General features: G+C 36.6%; 1 protein-coding gene and 1 long non-coding RNA gene across 3 annotated transcripts; one reads left to right on the top strand and one right to left on the bottom strand.

Annotated features, from left to right (window-relative positions):
• Positions 1-9618: 9618 nt before the first annotated feature.
• On the bottom strand, positions 9619-16221 carry LOC105661819 (uncharacterized). Its single transcript, XR_013040044.1, has 3 exons — positions 15415-16221; positions 9876-10511; positions 9619-9703 (listed from the first exon to the last, which is right to left on the bottom strand). It is a non-coding gene; the product is annotated as an uncharacterized LOC105661819 (long non-coding RNA).
• LOC100878847 (uncharacterized) lies at positions 10219-14751 on the top strand. 2 transcript variants are annotated; one of them, XM_012279773.2, is made up of 9 exons: positions 10219-10357; positions 10427-10516; positions 11230-11292; positions 11361-11426; positions 11496-11537; positions 12052-12123; positions 12200-12321; positions 13693-13871; positions 14508-14751. In XM_012279773.2, exons 1-9 carry the CDS (start codon positions 10274-10276, stop codon positions 14696-14698), a joined length of 909 nt encoding a protein of 302 aa, XP_012135163.1. In that variant the 5' UTR covers positions 10219-10273; the 3' UTR covers positions 14699-14751. The 2 variants fall into 2 exon arrangements, with proteins under 2 accessions (XP_012135163.1, XP_003700861.1); XM_003700813.3 differs by having other exon boundaries at positions 12211-12321.
• Positions 16222-17956: the final 1735 nt, after the last annotated feature.

Here is a 17956-nt window from a genome sequence, read left to right on the forward strand (position 1 = left end):
TTGATGATTCAAAAATTAAGGTTTGCAGAAATTTGGAGAGTTGCAAATTTGGTCCTGTAAAAATTTGAAGACGTAGAAATTTGCTTCAGAAAGCGGACCTAGGAATCTTTAGAACTTTAGAAAAGTAGAAACTTAAAAAACTTAGATCTTCAGAAGCTTCGTAATTAAAAAATTTTCAACTTTGAAAAGGACTGAACTCCACACAACCCAAACTCTCACCAACCTAATTTAATTCCCCACCTCCAAGCTAATTATACCAATTGTCCTCAATAAGCTATAATCTACCACACAAAATTTATAAAACAAAACCATTTACACCCCCATAACCATATCCCTACACCATTGAATTGCACCCTATGCTCTCCGATCCCAGAATCGAGTACTGTTCTCGCGAATCGGTCAACCGCTTCGTAAACCACTCAAATTAATTTCAAGTCAAAGCATATTCTCCGATTTGACGTGTTCTCCCGACGTCCAATCAGGTCACCCCACGATTCGTACCCGTCGTTTGACCCTCGATCGGGGTCCACGACACCCCCGATTCCATTTCTCTGTTATACTTTCGTTCACAATGCCTCTCCTTACGGTTCGCTGATCCTTGACTGACAGTATCCCCGAGCGCACTTGCAGGACATGCTCCGCTGTTACGCTGTGCTAGGTGCGGCTATGTCAAACCCGGATGACAGCCGACAGAGCAAGTGTTATTGTTGAATCGGATTTCGAGCCACGGGGATGATTCAGGCGCCGCCGATGCGGCCTTCCTCCCTGGATTTAATTAATTTGGTAATTGGCGGCCGCCTTGAAGCGTGCCTGAAAAGGGAGATAACTTTTGCGATTAAATCGAGGGATGCTCTCGATTGATCACTTCATTGCACGGTTATTTTTTTAGGATCGAATTAATGAGGTGAGGAGTTTTTGCTGATTTTATAATCTTTACAAATAAGGTTCAACCGTGAAATTTATGAATTTCATGACTTTAGATGGGACGTTGTGGAACTTGTTGAATACATATTGGGGTGTAACTTAAGGGTCCATTAATTTCATTGTCATTGCTTTTTGTTGAATTTCTTACAAGTTTAATTGTGTAATTATTTTTAAAAGTAAGTAGTTCAACCCCTTGCACTATGGTTTAGCCAGATGCGTCAGAACTAATCATAATTGTAATATTAAAACAGACAAAGGAAGTTGCAATGTCATGTCAATTATACAATTCTTGATAAGCAATTGAATTTGAACTACAAAATGAAATATATTAAAAATTTGAATAAAATCACAGTTGAAACGCGTCAGACTCGTGAAAATATTGCAAGGTACCACAATTAGTATTATTCCTAAAGACTCCAATTTCTTCTAATTATCATCAATTAACAAAATGGTAAATACTTTTGTTTACTTCCCTAAATGAAAATAAATTCAAACATGTCCACATACAAACACCACCGCAAAGTTGTAAATTCTATCTCGACGAACGTTTATCGTCCTCTGTCTCCGGTTTGAGAGCGATTACACCTTTATGGTTTTATAACGGGGTCTCGTGCGACGGATTCTTTTTATCTCCGATTCGATTCGACAAGGAGATGCACGTTTCGTGAACGACCACTTCCTTTGGCTGTTCCCTTCGAAATTCGCTTTATCGTCCCTTCCCTCCAGTGTGTACACTTATTTCATGCTCGGTGGAACATCGAGATTTCCAAGGAAACCAGCTTGCTTACTCGATAAGAGGCAAAGGAATTCTTGTAAAATCCCTTGGCATTGCGTAATTTACAGACGGTATTCTAATACGTACGTGGCGTCTTTATCTTCTGTCAAATTAGCAAGTACTTATTTTGTTATTTACTTATTTTGTTTTTTAAATACTTTTGTAATTTATCGAATATTTATTTTGTATTTTATTAAGCATTTAATTCGAATTTTTTTTTTTTTAATCCAGGTTTAACGTCGCATCTATCCTCAGGTTTGTTGAACATTTAATTCGTACTTTGTCAAACACTTAATTCGAATTTTGTCGAACACTTAATTCCTATTTTATTAAACACTTACTTTGTATTTTATTACACTCAATTTCACCAAACACTTCACTGTAACTTTATAAAGGGTTAAATAAAATACAGTCTGTATTTACAGTACGTGAAATTTTAGAATTTTACTAATTTTATTTCTGAAGCGGAAGAACGTCTTAACGACTTGAAAGTCACATTCAGAATGAAAGAAAGCGCATCTTGTAACGGAAAAACTGCCTGAGACCCTGAACTGTTTATTGTCCATCTTAGGGTAAATAGAGGAGACCCATCGGCCCGACACTTTCCGACCTTTTCTATTTTTAGAAGTGAGGCCTTAGCTCGATTTTGTCTTGTCTTAGAGCGAGACGTTATTTTAGAAATAATTCAATAACTAATATGTATTTACTGTGTTAATATATATTTATATTTAATATTTCATAATTATTAATATTCGTATATTTAATATATTAGTTATTGGTACATTTTCATTTGTTAATTGTAACCAAGTATTGTATTAAATTTTATGGTGCTTCTGTCTTAAACGTCTTGAGGACGCAGGGTACATTTGATATCATGTCATGTCGTTTAGTTTTTTTTTTAAATTCAATAGTGCATATGTAGATATCATCATCTTGTATATTATTAATTGCTTAAAAAATTGTTCATTCAATCGCTATAGACAAATAAGTACAAATACATAATTTTTTCTCCTAATTTTCTTCCTCCTATTTTCCAACCTCAAAACAAATCATCCACAAAGAAGATAAACAAACTGTGGAATAGTTGAGTGATTAAACTATTGCATATCAAGTGATTTTTAAAAACCAATTCTGACTATTAAATATGAAAAAGGATTTCTGACTATTAAACCTTGAAGTTCATAAGAATGGAACCCTGTTCTCCGCAGGGAGAAAATTCAGGTAGAAATCCCTTTCTCCTAATTAACAAAACGTCAACCATCACGCATTCAGTCTCGCTTTCTCGCGAAATAAAATATTCGTGTTCGGGAGCACGCGTCCCGCGGCACAATGCAGGAAGTGGTCGGGATAGCGAGTCGCATATCCCGGGCATCACAAAAGCGGCGTGCAACCGATGCAGTTGCCCAGCAGCGTGCAACAGAGACTCGAAGACAAGGAGGCAAGAAAATGAAAGAAAGAAAGAAAGAGACGCTGCCCCAGCGGCGCGTTTCTCCCGCTAATGAATTCCTCTTTATGCCAGCGAGTAATTGGTACCTCGCATTATTCTCAATCAGCGAGACTGTCCTCGCCTCCCGTAGGAAGGACGAGGGAGCGGATCGAAAGAATCAGCGAGCAAGGGAGAGACACGCGAGTGACAAAGGGAAGCGGCCGTGGAACGAAGGGGAGATAGGAACAGACGAGGAAAAACGGATAGAGTAGGGGAAAGAAGGAAAGTCGCGGGAAAACCGCAGCGAAAAGTGCATCAACCGAGGAGAAGAGCTTTGCTGATTTACGAGCAGCAGTTGCTAGGAGGGCATTAATATTCGTGACGGAATATTAAACCGCCGAGCGTCAATGGGCAGAGCTTCAAAGGGATTTTCCGGGAAAGGGGTTGGAGGGCGGAGAGAAAGAGACAGATCGACGTTCCCGCAAGATTATGAGATTCTCGTTAAGTGTCACGTGTAAAGAGTTCTTTCATACGCGGCTCGACCCCGCTATCGTCCTACACGACGACGTGGTCGTTTATAAAATACCAGCATGCAAAGAGACGGCTGCGAGGATTTATCGAACCCGGCTTTTTAGCAATCGAATTTCAAATGAGGGATGCGGATAGGAATTCTTCGTATGTAATCGTCAATCTTGCATTATTAGGTTGGCGGGTTGATCTTTGCTCTTTTCTATTCATTATGTAGAATTATACAGGGTCATTAATAAGTGGTAATCGGTTAAGGATTGCACATACAAAAATTAGTTGGTAATGTGGGATGAAGTTTGTTCATGTAAGACTTAGTTGTCGAGGCTGTTTGAATATGTGTCAAAATATTTATGAGAAAATTTGTTAACAGCAAGATATATTGTTCTGCCCCCAAAGGTCCAAATATAGTTTATAATTAATGGCCCATAATTCTCAACGTCCCTTACAGTAGAAAATACAAACTTTCTCAGACAACCGTTCGACGTGTCGGTCCAACTAAGTCCTGATCCTCAAGTGCTAAGAACAGAAATGTCTCGCTAAATATCAATTTATAACATCTCCGTGAAGCAATCGTAGCGTGAAAAGTCGGGGGAGCAACGGGAATCCAGTCAGGACATTAATGAGATAAATCCGTCAGACAGGGTAGTCCCGGTAATAATGAGGAGCATTTTTATAACGAGCATCGCCACAGTGAAATCATCTCCTGGGAACAGGAGCAGGATAAAACTGAAGAGATGCCTGTACGAACCAGCGTCTACCAGCATCCTCCATCTATCCGTCGTCGTCGTCGTCGTCGTCGTCGTCGCGGGGAGACTTAATTATCTAATTAATTAACCTCAATCAGAACGATGAGTAATTTCTCGGTTCGCTGGCGCCTTTGCCGGCGTCGAGACTTTCTTGTCACGCCGACTGTGGCCCCGAATTACGGATGAGTTCACGGCAAATCGATTATGTCCCGATGCTATTGCCCCGGCCTCTATTTAGGCGCAGCATCCAGGATCCACGATCCTCCGGCGTTATCCTGTTTTCGCTGCCCCGACCAATTTGCTCCTGCCAGCCCCTTTTCGCTCGTCCTCTGCACAACCGCCTTTATCTTCGCCTCTCTTACGCCGATCGCGCGATAACTCGCTCGTGAAACGACCACACGAGTTTCATCGGTGATCCTTCGTCTGGAAATTGTGTTTCTATCGCTAAGATCGTTTTCTAAGAACGTGGTAGTAAGTCTGGTTCCGTTCTTTGACGGTGTTGATACTTTTAGTGCATTACGACGGCTTTCTGACTATGCTTTTTCGAAGCTAATTTCTTTAGTTTGTTAAGTTATGACTATGTTATGTGAATTATTGGAGATGTTCTTCGGATAAATTGATCACATAATGATGACACATAGAAGGTGGAGTTTGGTGAACACTTGTGACAAGTCTATGAACTTGCATAATGTTAAGCATAATGAAACATGTCTATCTACGAACAAAAATATAAGATGGATAAGGTAGGATAAAATGTATAAAGTATTTAAGAAATTGTAACAATCGGAAGCAAACCTGAAGAACGATTAAAAAAAATTGTTTCAATTAATGTTATAAGTAAAGAGATTCATCTTCACCAAGTTTTCTAAAATCAATGTCTCCTATAATACAGGCTGTCCCAAAAAGGTGCTCAAACATTAACTTTGAAATAAAAAAGTTGAATAACAGCAAGTTATTTAACCTTGATCAAGGTATCTGTTACCATATTTAGAGATAATACAATAAACTAGAGATAGGTAATGTGTCATTGAGTCTTTTCAAACTGTTCATATATTCTTGCATGTAGGTAAATGTTCGAGTACATATTTTGTAACACCCTGTATTCGTATCATTCGAACAATATTCTGTTCATAACCGTCCACCCCTAATTTAATCATCATCCACATCCGCGTAACGAAATAACCCGCAATCATCAGAAACCAGCATTCGACACCCTGTATCCACCGATTCAAATCATTTATCCACCCCATCTTAATAACACCTCGCATTCGTCCCTCGAGTAGAAACTCTCAAATTCCAACTGGCAAGTCTTCAGCCATGTTTCACGATGCAACAAAAGCCACCCTACGTTTCACCCCTGCCCCAAACCAGTGTATCTGACGTTTTTGACGCGTCAAGTGGATTGAGCCGCGAAACGTTCATAGAAACGTCGATATATATATCTATCGGCTACTGTTTTACATAAACATCGTCTCGTTAGGGGTTGAAACAGGAAATCGCGTAAGGGTGACACGCAGCGCTGATTCCTCTAAGTGATCTCAAGTGTTTTCGCAGTTGACTCGCGGCGTGTTTGTCCGCGTACAACGAAACACCGACAGCGTTAGCGAGCTTTTTAAGCTTGGTTTAACCCTGGCCCCGGGCCCTCTTTCTAATGGGGATAACTTCGTATTTAGTTAGTCAACCCTGGCCGCGAGGCGCGATGGGAAACGACAAGTGGCATCTCCATCTCGCCGCTTGTCGAACCACCGCTGCCTTTCATGTGCTAATTCTTGTTTATTTAATCGAATGCTGACGATGATCGACCCAGCGAATGGGGCAACGATCGCCGGGGGATTAATTTCTAATGTGGTTTAACTGGACGATTGGACCATTGTATGATATGGGGTGATACAGATTTTTGACTCATTCTTCCCCAAATCTTGTAGTTCCACTGTTCCAAAATTGTAAAAGTTTTGAAACTTCTAAAACTTCCAAAAAATCTCAAAAGTACCAAAAACCCCAAAACCTCCAAAAATTCCAAGAATCTAAAAAATCATAAAACTTCAAAAAATCACAAATGTCTAGAAAATCACAAAACCTTTAAAAATACCAAAAGTACCAAAAAACCCAAAACCTCCAGAAATCCACAGTCTAAAAATCCTAAAACTTAAAAAAATTCCAAAAACTCCAAAACCCCCAAAAACCCAAAACCTCCAAAAATCCGAAGAATCTAAAAAATCCTAAAACTTCCAAAAATCCTAAATGTGTGGAAAACCACAAAACCTTCAAAAAATCCTAAAACGTCTAGCAATCCCAAAAATCCGAAAAACCAAAAAATCCCAAAAACCCTAAAACCTTTAGAAATCCCAAAAGTCTAAAAAAATTCCAAAAACCCCAAAACCTCAAAAATCTCAAATGTCCCTAAAACGTTAAAATCTCCAAAAATTCCAAAAGTCCCTAAAATCCTAAAACCTCCAAAAATCCCAAAAGTCCAAAAAATCCGAAAGAAGCCATAAAAAATCCCATCGTCCCAGATTTAAAGTGATATAGCGATCGCAACAAAAGCGAATGAAAAATTTTCTTGTAGTTGCAGAGAATGGTCGATTATACGGGATGTATCGGACGTCGCGGCGTCGATGATCGATTCTTGTTTGCGACCGGACGAGAGACAGATCGCGCGAGTGAATTGTCGCGACACGTTGAATTTTTCACAACGAACTCGTCGACCACGTAAATTACGGTTTTGTTTGGACCGTTCGTTTCCCGTGGACACAGGTTGATCCTTGATCGAGCCGATTGTGTAACTTAATTGTGCGCATGAATTCTATATACGGCAGCCCTTTGACCAGCCTGACAGATTGTAAATTACAGAACCGCGGGATGTAATCAATGAATTTTAATTGTTGTTAAAAACCTTCTGTGCGCTGCGCGGCATCGCGGTATGTAATTGCTCTTTTAATTATGCCGCATTATCGCGGAAAGGGTTTTTAATCGCGCGATGAATCAAAGTTTTATTCTCATGATTGAAATTTGAATTTGATCATCTCGTCACTCGTAAATGTTTTATCGGCTAAGTGGCATAAATTGTTTGACCATGATATTTATTTAACGAAATGAGAACAATTATTGTTATTAACCGCAGTGGAAAATTGTAGACACACAACACGGAATCGATAATTGAATTTCACTTCTACGTTTGTTTGCTCACGCCATTTCCATTACACCGTAATTACCGGCGATACAATCAAAACAAGCAGAGTAGAATCATGTTCTACGTGCCCTCAAATTAATAAATGTTCCATTTTCACGCAACGTTCTACGTTGCATTTTAATTTCTCCTTCGCCGAAATTCTCGCTGATACAAATAAAATGTTATTAACCGCCACGCGTTCTCGAAATAAGTTCTCGTTAAAACGCATTAACGTTCCCGTATTTCGCGGATTTTTTTCGCGAAATCACGGGAAAACGTTAATAACGCGATATTCGACAAATAACACTTTCGACGATAATTTCGGAGCCGCGGTTTCGGATCCTCGTAAAATTATAAAGGCCGACTCGCTAAAAGCGTGGATACCACGGACCAATTAACATCTTCGTAAATCACCGGCGAATTACTTTACGAGCTGCCCGTGATAACATCGCTGGACGTCTCATCTCGTTGGGTAATTTTATACATTAACTGCCGGCATAGAAATATCTTACGTAGGAACCGATTACGATGGGAGTTGTGGGTAGTCAAAGTGAATTTAATGATTAATCGTATTTAAATCATTAAAAATTTCAGGTTTATTTTCCTGTGATTTATTAACGTTCGTTTAGCGAAATAATATTAAAAAGTATTGAGATAAAAATAAAATGTTCATTCCTCTCAATAATTAATGTAAAGGGTTGATATACATGTAGTAGTTATACATAGCAATTACATAATAGTTATTACATAGCAGTTATAATAGTAGTCATTACATAGTAAACACGTAGTCAATGATAGATGAGAGATTTTCAAATAAATTATGCAATTTATAATTTTTAAAAGAATCCACTTTGCACCCTTTCTGCATCGCATACCTCTTACTCTCCCTTTGCACCCCTCTTGCACTATAGTGTACCTATTTTTACATTACACCCCTTTTCTATTTACGTTTCTGCATTTGCTGATCCTAGCTTTCTTCAATTATTTACTTAACCTCTTTTATTTTATCCTTCATGTTACAGTTCGTTATCAATTATCAGCGTCGTTTTCCGTGCACCGTCCCACACAATCGATACCAGGGTTACTGCAAAATTATGTCACCCACAGAAATAGTACCCGGGTGGTTTACTAATATTTTCGCAATAATCGTTCTTGACTTGACACGAAATATCGTATCCTCTTAAATATTGTATCCTCTTAATTTGTCGCCCAAATAGACGATTAAATTGATTCGATTACCACTTCAAGAGATTCCATTTTCATACTCTTCCGTTCAAGAGTTTTAAGAACGTCAAGGTAAAACTTCTGCTAACAACCAGCATTCGATTCGTATTTTTATTGTAATAATTACAGCGCAGAAGTTTGATCGATGTAGCTTGAACTAATTGAATTCAAATCTTGATACCAGGGTAAAAAATTATTAAAAAAGGAATAGAATATAGCGTGACTCAGTGGTGGTTCACGCTATCGCGTAGTATGAAGTTGTTATGAAGCAGTGGTGAGTCACGCCACGTCGGACGTGCTACTTTATAGTCGCGAACAAACATTACTATACAATCTTTAATAGCGAAATTGCATCGGTATAATTAATGGTATTAAGATTGCGACACTTTGTAAGATATTTTTTAAATTAATGACCGAATTAATGGCAATACTTTTAAGATTTCCGATAAAATAAACTCCTTCAATTTTCTCTAATCGTGAGTACAACGTTATTTTTTAATGAAAAGGCAAGCTATTAGTTAACGTATTATGACTCTATTATTACAACAGATTTGTATAATGTATTCAAATGAAACTTTAAATATTATATACATATGGGGTTTCATAATTTATGTTAAATATTCTGTTTTCATAGAACGTTTGCTATGGCTTTTTTTAATGTAAAATGAGCCAATTAGCATAATTATGTTATCAGTATTGTGCTAGCTAGAGAGAAAAATACTATGATTGTACAATCGATTTCTATAAACTGCATTTAGGTTAGGTTTTCTGCATTTCCGTGAACTGCATTTAGGTTAAAGCCATACCTTCCGATGATTCATAAACTCCACGTTCTTCAAGCTCCATCTTCAAGTATATGTGTCACGCCATAGTAGAGAAGGTTTACACAGCATGTACATCAGAAAAATTTTCTGCAAACACGATTTTATTTACACAATATCAAAATGTTATTGTCTAAAATTTTAAACTGAGCTTCTAGATAAAAATGTCACAAAAGACATTAAAAAGAAATATTACAATTTGCAGACGAACTATGATTAAATTTTGAGTGACAACCACTACATGATTAATTAGAATAATTACCAATTTCCTTTTTCTTTCAATTTTATAAACTGACACAAAATGGACCTTGTTCCAAATTGTGCGCCTCTGTGCCCCAATAACAATTTCAAATAAAATAATAATTTCAATTTCAAATAAAAAAAATAACCTCTCTAAATTCACTAACATTGCAAATTGATAAAAGCACCCTATCCTAAATCGACTTTGAAAGTTCTCGACAGTCGATTATTGAATTCCTAACCAAGTTCAGTATGTTATATCATTAAAGGCGGATAGATTTTCGTCTCTCGTTTACCAAAGAGACGTGTTTCGCGTCGTATCGTCTCTATTTTTCTCCTCAGCATTTTTCCAACGCGTTTCCTTTACCTGCGAACAATATGGGAGCCTCTTCAGCCAACTAATGGATTGCATCCGCGAAGATGTTCATGCAAAGGCGGAGCTACTTCTCTCGGCTGACGAGATCCTATCCGATCCTCAGTCTCGTTGACATATACGATCGTCAAGTAAATCTTGTTAAATCACACCCCGTACTCCTGTGATTTCTAACTGATTCCCATCTTATTACGTCCCAGTCGTTCATACGGGCGTACGTGTTGGACAACGTGTACGTCTGCATATTGATGCACATCCTCTTCTACGTGGCACTATGGCTCGTTACTACGGTATGATTCATACGGTTTTATGTTACTTATAGTTTTGTCGATAAACCTGGTAATATTTGTTTAATATTGGAAGTTTTTGGGGTTACAAAGAATTATGTTTATGAGTTGCAAGTTTGGGTACTGAAATATTTGTATTTGTATCTTTTTTGTATTTTTGTATTTTTACATTTTTATATTTTTATATTTCTATGCTTCCATATTTCTATATTTCTATATTTCTATATTTCTGTATTTCTACATTTTTACATTTTTATATTTCTATATTTCTATTTTTCTGTCAAATCTTGAATATTACTGAAAATTCTTTGAAATGGTACACTTTCAGTATGGCAACTTTTGTAACAAAATTTATTTCTGCTTTTCAAGAAATTTCACATAAAGACTACAATTTTTTAGATTTCAAACATTGCAATTTTAATCGTTGTAATTACTCAAATATTTCAATTTTTAACCACTGTAATTTTTCCAGTATAGCATTCTTTTAATAACTGTAATTGTTTGACCTTTAAATTTTTTAAACATTGTAATTTTTCAAGCACTGCAATCTTAAAACAATTTTGTTATTTTCAGAACAGAGATGTGGTCACATATTTAGATACAATTTTACCTTAGTTACAATAGAAAAGACTGTAGTCTGAATTTTAGTTAGTTGGTTCAATTAAGTTCTACAAATATTTGTCCATGAAATGTTTTGATACTGTGTTTCATTATAGATAATAAAGAAAATGGAGAAGTCGAACAACCAGATGCTGAAGATCGTCGAAGAAAATAGAACGGTACATAGGTCAATCGATACTGATAACCTCTCAACATTATCGATTTCTTGTTTGAGTAATTGTTGCAGAGACTGCAGGACGTAGCTGCATTAAAGGACAAGAAATTAGAGTACGATGAGATCGTGGTTAAAGTAGTTAGTGTCTAATTAAGTTCCTACACTTTTTGAAAATTAACAATCTATTAATATACTAGTATTTTACAGAGGGAAACGCAGAAAGTAACTTCGGATGAGCTGCAGAACGAGGTAATTTAATATACCTAATTTTTGAAACTGTAGTTGAGAATTGAAGACTTTAGTCACTCATCATGATTTCATAATTCAAGTAGTTTACAATAGTGCCTAATAAAAAGATTAAATAAGAATGTTCTCTATTGGTGGTAGTATTTTAACATTGCCTTAAAATTAAATAAAAGGAAAGAAAGGAAAAAAGAAGTTAGCTGCAGTGAAATAATATTTTAGCCAAAACTATGACTTTCACGAAGCTATTATTTTTAAGAAGTGATCATACATTACTAGAATCTTCAATTTCTGTCACAGTGTAGATTTTCTGCTATTCATAACGTCATCAGTGCATTATCAACGTTATACAAACCAAAAGACCAATTTTAAATAAAAACACTCATAACCTCTAATACCATAGCGCCATTTTGATGCGCCAGTGGCGTCCTCTAGCTTTTCCCTCATCGCCTCCGACTACACTCACAAAAAGAGTGAAACCGAACGAACCAAAAAAACTTAAACAGTAAATAATTTTCAGATGCAAAGATTGAGCACAGAACTAATCTCCGCAGCGAACAAACTGACCGAGTTGGAGAGTATCGTCGAGAAAGTACCAGCTTAATATTCCCGTGCCATAAAATGGCCACTAAATCCAAAGACACTCAGCAATTATCATTAAGCGGTAGTTGATTTTCAGTACAAATCGTGTGGGAAATCGTGCGAGAGTTCTGCGGACGACGTCGCTGATCGAAAAGCCTTGTTTGCGGAGAGCATCGAAGGAAGGACGAGCTCGCTCGAGGATCTCAAGGTGGGTTTCAATTAAGCAGAGCGAAATGTCAGGCTCCGAAATTTTCCCAACGACCTGCGATTGTCGCGAAAATCGAGCTTCGAGGAACCGGCGGTTTACCTCTTACTACCGGTTTCCGTTTGCTTGTAACAGCTTGGACCCGCGTTACAGCCGCAAACCGTGCAAACAGATTGTTCGTGAATTCTATTATAGAGTATTCGCGACTAGCAGGACGCAAAGTTGTTTCGTAGCTGTCTGCGAACGAAATTGAGGAAAACCATGGGATTCCGGTTAGTTAAGGCACATTCAGGGGCTGCTCGTTACAGGTACAGATAGTTCAGGTAACACGCGATGGAAGGGTTAATGTTCATGTCCAGATTACCGCGTATTATTCTTGGGATTATGTAATATTCATGGTCTGTTTGGATAATGGGATACGGTATTCCTTAATTGACGGTAATTTTGATGTGTGTAGTTTGCCTCGGATTGTTTGGTTATGGGGATTGATTGTCTTCTTGTTTCGTGAAACTGCGCTTCGGGAATATATTTACCAAATATTACTCTCTGCATCGTGAAAGTACGTTGTTTTGTAATAAATTTTATAACACCGCAGGATTGCATATACATGCGGTTTTACTTGTTCATTAATATATCAAGTTAATTGGTTCATAAAATTTCATTAAAACATGAAGTGAAATCAATGAGAGTGAAAATGCATAGTATTTTCTGGTAGCATAAAACACTTTTCCGTTGGAAACCAGTATAAATTTTATTTAATAATATCAGACGTTATTCTTCATTAATGTTATTGCTTTTGCAAAATTTTTAAGAACATTTTGCAATCATACATTATTTGTGGAGTGGTGAAGTACTTTTATCTTTCATGTGTCTAGGAAAAAATAATTCAATAAAATTAGGTTATGTAATATGGAAAGCTAACTGATGTCTGCATTTTATTTTTGTATGAAGATGAATTATGGTGCATATTGTTAACATGTGCTATATTGCATATTATTAATGTGTATACTGTTTATATGATATTAAATGTGTGTATTGTTCATATAGTATTAATGTATATATTGTTTATATGTCATTAGATGTGTGTACTGTTTATATAATATTAAATGTGTGTATTGTTTATATGTCATTAGATGTGTGTATTGTTTATATAATATCAAATGTGTGTATTGCTTATATATTATTAAATGTGTATATTTTTTATATAATATTAATGTGTATATTGTTTATATGATATTAGATGTGTATATTGTTTACATAATATTAAATGTATGTATTGTTTATATATTATTAAATGTGTGTATTGTTCATATATGAAATGTGTGTATGGTTTATATAATATTAAATGTATATATTGTTTATGTAATATTAAAGATTCTCGAGCCGTCCTTTCCACCGCCCTTGCCCCCGGAACCTCCGCCTAGGAAATATGGGATCTTTGTCACTAGACCTCCTGGGCAACGTCGTCCACCTTCCGTTGCAACTACACCCCCAAAACTCGGATTCAAGTAATTATGCATCGGTAGAAGCATCCTCAGAATCCTTTCATCGACGTGAGTAGCTTCCAATGAATTTTCAACATTAATAAAATATTATTTCATAACATTGATTCGTGCGAAAGCAACAATTGAATCTTCATAGATGATTAATTTATACGAAAAATGAATATAAAAATAATACATGGGAATATGACAATAATATCAAAATTATAATCCCAATAATACCACTACTGCTAAAATTATCACAATCTATAATTAGAAGCTTGAAATCCTGTCACATCTATTAAAAAAAATAACTAAAAATTTCTGAAAGTAACATCACTATATATTCACCTGAATATCAATCACACGCAATCACGATTAAGATCGTTAATTAACTTACAAAGTAGTAATTGATAACTTTGTATCTATGTACACTTGCAAATCGTGTTACTTGCTAATGCAAACGATCGTTTATCATGAATGATCGCCAGTGTCAAAAAAGAAGAAAGTAACTCGGCTCCTATCGCTTTCACCTTTCTCTACCGGCGATACAAGAGTAACAGGCACGATAAAGCGTTAATTAGATGTAGAATACGATTGTGGCTTTCTCAAACGAATTGTAATTTCAAGTGCAAGGCTATTAACGGTTTCAACATTGTGTAAAGGGAAGTTGTCGGATATTGTTGGAGAGATTTGTTACGATTTCAGCACGGAGCAGAGTTATTTGGAGCAGCGGTGATCGTCGACGCGATGACAGGAGAAGGAAACGACGCGGAAAACCTGCGGAAAACGAGATTGTAACACGTTGCAACGTCAGAAAATTGCACGCTGAAGCACTGAGGAACGTTACACCTTTCACTAAATCGCTGCTGGGTTTGGACACCATTTTCATTAAGTGAAATTTTAGTCCCCCTCTGTGTTTGTTGCAAATAAATTACAGCATTTCACCTTTGTTTGAGTTGCTTTTATTTACTGCTTCATTTGAGATTTGCAATTAAAGTAAATAACTATAGTTTCACCTACACATTATGTTGTATTCTTGTTAAACAGTGTTTAAAATAACTGTTTGATTTTTGTGAAATCTTTGAAAATTATATATGAAGCAATCAACTGCGAATACTTCGGTAACATAACCTAAAAGTTTAATTCTCTGTCACTATCTTTAGTTTCTCCTAAAACAATTTTAGCCTCCATAAATTTTTACTGGCGCAAATTACAATGCTTAAATATTTTTAATTAGCGTGATTTATACGCGGCCTCTTTCTTCACCTCGAAGATACATTTACATTTTACCCATCATAAGCATTTTTAATTTGAATAGAAAATCTTGATTATCTACATAACAATAATCGCTGAAATGCACGACTTTAATGACCGCGTTCACTAATTACAATACTTTATGCAACGATAGGAAAAATAACTCATAAATATCGTACTTCGCTTGTCAAGATTTTTATCAGCTACATTTAACGTCTCACTGCTGATCATAAAAGATGTGCATTTTAACACTCTACTTTTCATAGCGATTCAGATGCTTCAAGGTTCTTTATTCCGGAAAGCGACTTGGTTAATTTAAAAACTCTTCCATTCGCAAGCAACTATGAAAATTACTTACCTCTTATCTTTCTTGAAATCGTAAAATAAACTTGTGAACACTGAACAAAATTATTCACATTTTCCTGCAACACAAGCAGCTAAACTCTAAAATGGCGGACTACGGTTATCTTGTAACTCCACAAAAGTTTGTCAAAGTTGAAAATCAGTGGATAATATTGCTATTCTATCCCACAATATTACCTGTTTTAAACTGTAGCACAGTAAAATCAAAAGCAAATCTTGCTCGTGTACACAAGGCGAGGTGGAGTTTCAAGGCAAACGAGTAATTGCTCGATTAACCGAACCTGAAAGAATTTATGAAAGTGAAGCAGATGTATATGGGTTTCGAAGATTGTGCCTTGCTGGTCTGATCTGGACGTTCATATCACTGTCCTTGAGGAACTGGTTATCCTGGAAAAAGTTCCCTTTGTCCTACGCACAGGTGAAACAGGAATCTTTGCTTCTTTGAAGAAACGGAGGAAAATAATTGCTTTTGAAATTAAAATTGTTGCGTTTAAATTGATAATTGTTAGATGGATACTTGTTAGAATGGATTGATATTTGTTGCACTTGCTGACTCTGTTAAATTTTGTTCAATTTCGGGCAAGTAAGATCTGTATACCAATTTTGAATAGATTATGTACTAGTGTGTTATATATACGATATAGTTATTTTTATGCGCGATAAGTATAATCATATTATTTAGGTAAGTATAAGTAAAATATCATTAAGCTCACATTAGTGGAGTGGTATGAAGTGATATTAGTGATATAACACTAATGGAATATTTTATAATAAACACACTCGAGTGCAGTGGGTTGACAATTTTTAACTGACTGTGAGAATGAGGGGAAGTATCTCGTCATTTGATTTTGGTAGCATTTAGGGGGGTTCTAGAGAAGTTCTAAGGACTAGAGGGAGTTTAGGGGAACCGTAGGAAAATCATAGGGAGGACCAGGAGAGTTTAGGATGGACAGAAGATGGATAGAGGAATATAGGGAGGACCTAGAAAGAGGACCTTAGATTCGATCAAAAACCTAAATAGCACTTAAAGAGAATCTGAGAGAGTCTATGTGTACCATAGAGTGATCTGAAGATCATGGGTTTGTTAGGGAAAATAAGAGATTCTAAGAGAAAGTCAGAGCGAACTTAGTACATGTGGAGAGTTTAGAAAGAATCTAGGGAAAGGAGAAAAATTAATTGCAATCTGAACTATAGAGCGAACCTAGGACCTATGGTAGCTTCAGCAAAGCAAATCCAAATGTAATTTACATATTTCTACTACCTGGTAACATACACCTCCTAGAACCTGATATAACCTAGACACTCCCAGAACCTGATATAACCTAGCCACCCTCAGAACCTGAAATAACCTAGACACTCCAAGAACCTGCTTTAGCCTAGTCACTCTCAGTACCTGAATTAACATAGACACTCGTGCATTCCTAATATAACCTAGCCACTCCCAGAATCTGATATAACCTAGACACTCCAAGAACCTGCTTTAGCCTAGTCACTCTCAGTACCTGAATTAACATAGACACTCGTACATTCCTAATATAACCTAGCCACTCCCAGAATCTGATATAACATAGACACTCCTACAACCTAATAAAACCTAGCCACTCCCAGAGTCTGATATAACCTAGACACTCTAAGAACCAGATATAACCTAGTCACTCCCAGAACCTGATATAACCTAGACACTCCAAGAACCAGATATAGCCTAGTCACTCCCAGAACCTGATATAACCTAGACACTCCTAGAACTTGATACAACCTGACGCTCCTAGAACCCAAGATAACCTGACACTCCTAGAACCTAAGATAAGCTATAAATTATGAACACTTATTTGAAACAATGAGATCGTGTATGAGGCCACGCTGCATTCCAGGTCAATGGGTTAAAGAATTTGATAGGTCCTTAATCAATTTCATTGCCAGCATTATGAAGCAATGCTTCTTACTCTGAAAGGCATCGATTGCGCGAGGCGACGTGATCAGGCGCCACGTATTTTTAATCGAGACGAACCTTTGAAGGAAAATTCAGAACACCCCGGAGAAAAGAATGCCAGAGAACGAATGACAAATGCACTATTTTTAGAAGTTTTATGATCATATGTTAATAACAAGCTTTTTCTTGTTTTTATACCCGCACCGATTTATAATCTTGAGACATACTCTATTTTATGTTCAGCTTTCATATTTTTGTGAAATAAATATTAACTTTTCGTAAAATATTAAAACGATATGCACGTCATCTATAAAATATTATTTTTTTAAGTTATATATTACTGTCATAAACCGGTCCACTTTAAATCGCAGAAATTTACGACTTCACATGTGAAAATCGAAAGCGTCATATATGTGTCAACTTCTTTGCTGTAAATTTTATATATCACATCTTTATCTTTATGCGACATGTTCGCGTGTCTTGTATTTCATACAAATATTCGTGGCCTAATCGGTTTTGCGATAAATTAGTTGCTTTCCAAACTAGATACAGTTTCTCGCGACAAAAGAGCCTTTTCCACGCGGATTTTTTTCCCGCGCACCGGTTC

The sequence above is a fragment of the Megachile rotundata genome, chromosome 12 (genome assembly GCF_050947335.1).
Source record: "Megachile rotundata isolate GNS110a chromosome 12, iyMegRotu1, whole genome shotgun sequence".
Taxonomy (NCBI): domain Eukaryota; kingdom Metazoa; phylum Arthropoda; class Insecta; order Hymenoptera; family Megachilidae; genus Megachile; species Megachile rotundata.

Bases quoted from the DNA above. Each gene is read 5' to 3' on its own strand.
- LOC100878847 (XM_012279773.2), top strand. From the start codon at position 10,274: ATGTTCATGCAAAGGCGGAGCTACTTCTCTCGGCTGACGAGATCCTAT. The intron at 10,517-11,229 runs GTATGATTCATA...GTTTCATTATAG, and splicing joins CACTATGGCTCGTTACTACG to ATAATAAAGAAAATGGAGAA. The intron at 11,293-11,360 runs GTACATAGGTCA...TAATTGTTGCAG, and splicing joins TCGTCGAAGAAAATAGAACG to AGACTGCAGGACGTAGCTGC.